This window comes from Protomyctophum parallelum (genome assembly GCF_964188405.1).
Source record: "Protomyctophum parallelum genome assembly, chromosome: 7".
In the NCBI taxonomy this organism is placed as follows: Eukaryota; Metazoa; Chordata; class Actinopteri; order Myctophiformes; family Myctophidae; genus Protomyctophum; species Protomyctophum parallelum.
Genome location: NC_139705.1, coordinates 3,172,630 through 3,180,187, shown reverse-complemented (window position 1 = coordinate 3,180,187; position 7,558 = coordinate 3,172,630). Strand labels below are relative to the sequence as shown.

At 40.8% G+C, this 7,558-nt stretch overlaps 1 protein-coding gene across 3 annotated transcripts in view; it reads right to left on the bottom strand.

The window, feature by feature from the left end:
- Window positions 1-7,558, bottom strand: part of LOC310862217 (ubiquitin-conjugating enzyme E2 variant 1) — a 199,878-nt gene that overhangs the window by 162,815 nt on the left and 29,505 nt on the right. For 2 of the 3 annotated variants that reach the window (XM_083769990.1, XM_083769989.1), the window contains 3 exons: window positions 5,862-6,010; window positions 4,645-4,770; window positions 818-1,944 (listed from right to left, as the gene is read on the bottom strand). The exons of the other annotated variant lie outside the window; for it this stretch is intronic. In XM_083769990.1, the coding sequence (XP_083626116.1) occupies window positions 1,798-1,944; window positions 4,645-4,770; window positions 5,862-6,010 (422 nt within the window). In that variant the 3' untranslated portion in view covers window positions 818-1,797. Of the gene's footprint in view, window positions 1-817; window positions 1,945-4,644; window positions 4,771-5,861; window positions 6,011-7,558 lie in introns of those variants that run through there. 3 annotated transcript variants of the gene reach the window in all.

Sequence of the window (7,558 nt, the reverse complement as noted above, 5' to 3'; positions counted from 1 at the left end):
AGATGTAGAGTAGAAGTAAAGGCACTGAAAACTGGAAATATAGTAAAGTAAAGTACCTCAAAAACATGCCTATATAAACAATATGTAAGTAAATGTACTTGTAACTTTCCACCACTGACTAATATAGGGATAGATGCCATTATGCCCCAGGTCTATTTTCCCCCTTTACATTGCAATTGCATTACTCCATCAGGAGAGGGCGACAATGGATAGGCTATGGTATGGGTTATTAGACCGTTGACTCAGTCACATTCCCTTGAGAGTTCAACTGGATATTTGGCTAAAGTAAACTCCATCTTGGGACCAGAATTTCAAACCCCAAACCAAATAACTTGTTATATAGTTCCTGCTGTTCTACATATTGCCAACCAAGTCACAGACTGAGGCGTTGACCTTTTTTACATGCTTCTGAACATATATTGCTAGTATGACAACTACTAAAATAACCGGAAATGGCAATATCAATGCTTCCATGGAAGACCTGCCAGTTTCTATAGAATCCAAATGACTGCAAACTATGAGTTCCCAATCTTTTTCTGCACCAGGGGCCACTCTAAAATCTTCAAAGCAATCCGATATCAATATTGAATTGGACTATATTTTCATGAAGAGCAGCAAAGTGAACTATAACCTTTGTTCAAATGGATCCAACGGAGTCATTATTGCTGCTTGCTACAATCTAGTACAAGACAAGGGCATTAATTTACAAAACATGTTGAATTATGGATACATGGTTCATGCCCGACACCAAAGATATAATATTGACATAGTATTCTCCATGTTATACCAAAACAAAAGGCCACACACACACACGAGGTACACTCAATAAGATTATTTATGTTATTGTACAATCTGCATTTATAACAAATAATAAAAAAAGATTAGTTAAAGATGTACAGTATTTGAATGATCGCGCCTGGTGTGTCATACACATACACACACACACACAACTCCAGTGATAGGAGGGGGCGGTGGGTGGCAGCGCCTGAGAATGAAGTCATGAACATTGAGTGTGTGTGTTAATTTAGGTATATATCCATGTATGCTTGTGTTCTCTTCATCGTGTGTGTGTGTGTGTGTGTGTGTGTGTGTGTGTGTGTGTGTGTGTGTGTGTGTGTGTGTGTTACTATACTTGTGAGGGACAGAGAAATGGACATTGCGAGGACACTTTTCCTGGTCCTCACAAGAGGTGGTTGTCTTATGGTTACCTTTTCGTTTTACATTCAGGTTTGATTTAGACTCAACTTGTGCGCTGCTGTCACGCCCCCCCCACAAAATAGTCGATACAAGCTCACAGCACAGTGTGAGCTTGTAGATCTGTTTTGGGTGCATGGCACCAATGCACAAATTAAACTCAGGCTTTAGGTTAGGGTTAAAAATGGCCAAAACAAAAACAAAAGATGGAATTTAGGAAAATTACCGTCTGAAAATGTAGATGTATTAACAACTATAGTGTGTGTGTGTGTGTGTGTGTGTGTGTGTGTGTGTGTGTGGCGCCAAGCGTTGGCGGGCGACTGAATGTCACGAGATGAGAAGATGGAGGGATGAAGTTGAACGAAAAAGAGAGCGCGCGAGAAAGGAGGAAAAAGAAAAGGAGCGGGGGAAACAGAAGGAAATTTGGAAGTTTTCATTCAGCAGAGAGTTTTGGAAGTGGCGACGGTTTTGATGGTCCTGCTTGGTTCAGATTTGACCCTTCCGGTTGGTTTTCCGACGGGTAGCCGTTTTGGATTCAGTTGGTGTAAGTTTGGAGCCTCTGGTTGGTTCTGATGGGTGGGTGGGTGGGTGGGTGGACTGGGTTCAGTTGGTGTAGATCTGACCCTCGGGAGGTTGAGGCAGCTTCATGTTCTCCTTGCACATCATCAGTCGTCTGAGCTCCTGTAGAACCACCCGGATGCTGTACGAGTTCTGCCACTTAGCCAGCGCAGACACCGCCCTGGTGTCCACCTGGGGAAGAGAACGGCACGACCGTCAGCACACATACAGCGTCAGCGAGTGTATATGGCTGCCTTAACACATTCTGACCTGAGATCAGATTCATAACGAGGTTTTCCGCCGGACACACACTGGTCTGATTAACCCATTCTGACCTGAGATCAGATTCTAAAACAATGTCAGTCGTTCTTCGATTTTTCAAAAAATAGCAGACCTACAAGCTCGTATCGCGCCACTCGGTGGCGTGATATGAGCTTGTAGATCTGCTATTTTTCAATAGCTAAAGCATAACATGATGCCGACACCAAAATGGGTGCCCGGATAAGGGGGAGAAGACCGGCGCAATGTAGGGCATATCGAACGGATGATTCATATATATATGGATAATATGTACATTTGTAATTCATTGGCGGGAGTAAGACTTGACACTTTTTGTATACAGTAATAGATTTCTGAAATGTTTATAGTAATTAGTTAGTAGGGAAATTAAAATTACAGTAAGGCATTATAAGCAAGGTATATATATATATATATATATATATATATATATATATAGTTAACTGAACTATCAAACCCACTCTAAAAACTAATTCAAACTAAAATTGTCAAAAACTAATTCATACTAAATAGGGCCGGGACTTTAACGCGTTAATCGAGATTAATTAACTACAGACAAAATTTATCGCGATTAACTACAGATAAATTAATCACACCTTTTTGTTTCCCCCATAATAAAGTTGTTTTTATTTGTTTTCTCATGCCCAGCCATGTAAAGCACATTTGAGTATTCATATACACACTGAAGACACTTTATATAGGCACTTGCTGCCTATATATATCACCTGCCTATATATCACTGTTGGGATAAAACACATTTTTCTATGGAGTTGTGTGCACTGGAAATAATAAAAAGTCCCCCCATTCTGTGTTGCCTATAGAACTGGAGGTCTGGAAAAAACAGTAACATTATGAAGTACATTTTTGTGATGTCACTGAGATGTACTTCATAATGTTACTGATTTTTTTTTTTCAGACCTCCAGTTCTAGGCAACACAGAATGGGGGGGGGACTTTCTTATTATATCCACACAACAACTCTAAGGTATATTAATGACAGTAAAATGTTGAAAATGAGTGGAATCCCGTAGTCACTATTCACTGGGATACCAAAAACATTTGAAAAAAAAGGTTTCTCACTGTTCTCGGGTTAAATATTGATATGCGATTAAAATGCGATTAATCGAGATTAATTAACTACAAAGCCTCTGATTAATTAGATTTTTTTTTTTTAATCGAGTCCCAGCTCTAATACTAAACTATAATGGAAAATCCAAAACTATTATTAGCAACACATTACTAATTATAAGGCTGCATCAACAAATCTGATGTCATTGCACAAATATGAAGGCTTGACTTTGGAGTCCATTTTGATTGAAAGTCCTAATGATTCCATTCAGTTTCAAGTGGGGAGGTCCATAATCCATATTACCTATAAAGTGTTTAGACAGTGAGTCTAGACATTGTAGAATAAACCTTTTCATCTCCTATGAAACCACACCACAAATAGTTCCCAGTCTTTTAGGAAACAAAGTCTTAAAGGGCAGCAGTGTCCGTGATGAGAGCAGAAAATTGTCTTTCACTCTACTTTTATCAGTACAAATTTTATTTGAAAACTTCAGCTCACACCTACTCAATCTTAGTTGTTCAGGTTTGTATTTTTCTGCTTTGAAATAAATGTATTTTTGTCTTCACACTTTTCCATGATTTCTTACAGTATGTAACGAATTAACCCATTTTGGGCGGGAACCCCTTTTGGTGTTTTAAACATTATGTTATAATTTAGCTATTGAAAAAAAAGCAGATCTACAAGCTCATAGCGCGCCACCGAGTGGCGCGCTACGAGCTTGTAGGTCTGCTATTTTTGACTATCACCGACGTAGAAACATGAGGTATTTCAGAAAACTGTCAGGATTTAGAAGACTTTTTTTTTTATTTCGACGTCGGGCCTAAAGAAAAGCAGGTGTGCTTCCTCTGGATACTGCCCTCGGTTAAGGAAGTGGGTGCTCAGCTATAAATACAACTTATCTCATAAGAAAAGCGGCACTGTGCTGCATTTTCCACTTTGGTGGTTTCAGTTAAGTATGTAACCATCATTTATCGCTCTACAGTAAATATCTTCGCTAAATACAAGCTGGCGTCACATCACGCTGAAGTAAGACACGTTGTGAGCTTGTAGATCCGCTATTTAGCCGCCTCACACTACAGAGACAGGATATAGGTAGGTGCCTGCCCAATGGGCCACATGACTTGGCATAAGTCGGCAAGGCGTTCTTATTGCTCCATTGATTAGAAATTGATATTCCCAAACAACATAGACTTACATTGCAGGGTGATACAACTCTCAAAGTCATGCAAACACAGCCCGATTCTGTCAATATATATATATATATATATATATATATATCAAAAAACCCAATATGAAGAGTATTTTAACCCATTCTGACCGGGCACCCATTTTGGTGTTACAAATTACAAATTTAAACTCCTTGTTGATTTAGCCATCTGTATTAGAAGGAAGACAGCAGCAACAGTAATGGTACTTTTAATTGAGAAAGTCAGTGTGTACTTCTCCCAGCCCTGTGCTGTAGCAACAAGTCGACATTCTACAGGAGCATTGCATTTTATCCATCAGGTTAGACAGGTTTGTACTCACCACGCCATTGGAGTTATGGACACCATTCAAGTTTATCTTCGTCACAAATCTGACAAACGGCGGCGTGTCTGGATATCTGGGCCCGCATTCCACCTTAAGACTGTACATACGATTCTCATAGATTGTCTGTGGAACACACACACACACACACACACACACACACACACACACACACACACACACAGAACAATGTATATCAGCTTTTCATTAACCCATTCTGACCTGAGATCAGATTCATACGAGGTTTCCACTGGACACACCCTGGTCTGATGAACCCATTCTGACCTGAGATCAGATTCTAAAAAATGTCAGTCGTTCTTTGATTTTTCAAAAAATAGCAGACCTACAAGCTCGTATCGCGCCACTCGGTGGCGCGATATGAGCTTGTAGATCTGCTATTTTTCAATAGCTAAAGCACGACATGATGCTAACACCAAAATGGGTGCCCGGTCAGAATGGGTTAAAATATCTCTATATTCCTGTAGTAATCTTTGATATAGTGCGTTTGTTCAGCAACAGGGGTCTCCCCAGATCTTTAGAAAAACACATTTTCAGGCTGGGATACCAATTCCATCCAATAAGGAGAGAACTCACACAGGATAGACAATTGTAACTGGTGACACACAGAAATGGGCAGACGCAATTTGAACTGGAACACAAGCTGATAAATTATATTTGATCTCCTGATTGGATGAAATTGGCAACCCACCTGAAAATACTTTATTAAAGAGCTGTTATTTAAGAGCTAGGGAGACCCCTGTTGAAATGGACCCTTACAGGTCTCCAACTCTGCAAGTCTACCAAATGACCCTTACGGGTCTGTAACTCAAGTGTAAAAATGGAATCAAATGACCCTTACAGGTCTGTAACTCTGAGAGTCAGGGTTCCTACACATTTGAAATTCCATACTTTATTCCAGACTTGCCAGGTGGCGCTCTTCCCTGGGTAGGGAAAGAGAGCCACCTGGCATCCCTTAGTAAACAGCAGTAATAGTCTGGAAACTAATATTTTTCCATACATTTATACATACTTTTCCAGACCTGGACCGGTTCTGGAACTCTGGAGAGTGTAATAATGGAACTAAAATGGACCCCATACAGTTCTGTGACTTTGAGAGTGTATAAATCAGTTATTGAGGTCCTTGAAGTTAAAAAAATGTTTCCCCAACCACTGTGGTTGGTTGTAAAGCGGTGGGTGCGTGGATGGGCCTCACTCACCCTCGGGGGTCCGATGATCATCCCTCTCCACCGTGTTAAGGTCATGTCCTCGTCATCCTCCAGACCCCAGCTGACTGTGCCATCTCCCACGCCTTTCTGACCCTCTTCCAGCTCTTCAAGAAGCCGGAAATTACGAGGAACCTTAACGCCTGTGGAGGAAAGATAGAACACCAAATGAAGGATGTACTGATCATACATCATCACTGGCCGGGCAGAAACCTTAAGGGCCCCATCTTGCGCCAACCCTTATCCCTATTAATTACTATTTTGAAAAACATTTTAAATTAGTTCAACTAGCCGATCTACATTGACACGATGTGAGCCTGTAGATCGGCTATTTGAACTATTTTAAAAGGTTTTACAAAATGGTTAAAAAAATGGGTAATAAGTTTAGGGTTAAGAGGAAAGGGTAAGATACTAAGATATAGCCCTAAATGTGAATTAACATCCAACAAAACAAACAAAACCAGCAGATCCACAAGCTCGAATGACGGCGCGAAGCGACGGGTTCAGAGCTTTGCATCCCCACCCCCCCATTCTGTTCATTTGAATCTTGAAAAGTAGAATTATTGGACAAGCAGGGCTTCCACGTTACAGACCGTAGCTCGGGTTATGGCCATTGGCCAATATTTGTCTCGCTGACTACAATCAGCATATCTGCAAATAATGAGTTGACAGCAATAATTATAATTAATGATTAGACCCATTTCATACCACAAGGGGACAATTCTAGCCTTCATTTAGTTTCACTTCATCATTCAGACTGAAAGCACTCCCCATGGCAGCAGTTTCTGGAATGGCCGTTGTCAAAGCAGCAGTCTTCGGCGATTGGTTCATACCAACCAATCAGAATAGTAGGAAAGCAGATGACGTTGTCAATCATGTGGCTATCGCTAACCTGGTTGCTAACCAAACAAACTGTCAACGAGCGCTACTAGCATTTAAAAGTGGTAAAATATGTTGGATGATGTTTATAAAACCTGTCGTTTCTGTAAAGAATCCATTTATCATAGGTCGATTTAATAGCCAGATCGATACGGTCGCGAGTTACCGCAGTGGGGGCAGCCATGTTTGTCGAGTGACGGGGCGGTTGGCCAATCAGCTGCTGCGATCAGATTTTTGATCGAGACCGAATCGCCAGGACATTTCTTTTTTTTATGGTAGCGATTCAGGGCTGGAGCCAGTCTAGGACATTCCATTTTCAGCTTCACCCAGTTGGGATTCGAACCTGGGACCTTGTTTCCCAGGTGGCCTGTCTCTGGCACCCATTCACCTACTGGCTGCGCCCGTAGGTGATGTTATGCATCCATTTTGTGCTGGCTATGTTGTTGGTTAGGTTATGAGTCATCTGAGCTCTACCTGATGATGTAGTATGTCTCCCTTGCACAAAAGGTGGAATAAATAAATAACAAATAAACTAAAATAACTCTAATATCAGTGTTGTACCAGTATCAGAAAAGCTGTTACTATTTATATTATTTTACCAACTTGTATAAACTAACTTGTAGATGCATTATTAATGGTTTTGGTTCTGTCCTAGAATTGTTTAATGACACAGATATTGGATAGGTAGTATTATTGACCGATGCAGGTTATGGGTTTTGTCCAACATAAATATTTTGCCTACATCCCGGAGGAAACCATGCAAAGCACCAACCTGCAGGAGCAGTTAACCCATTCTGACCGGGCACCCATTT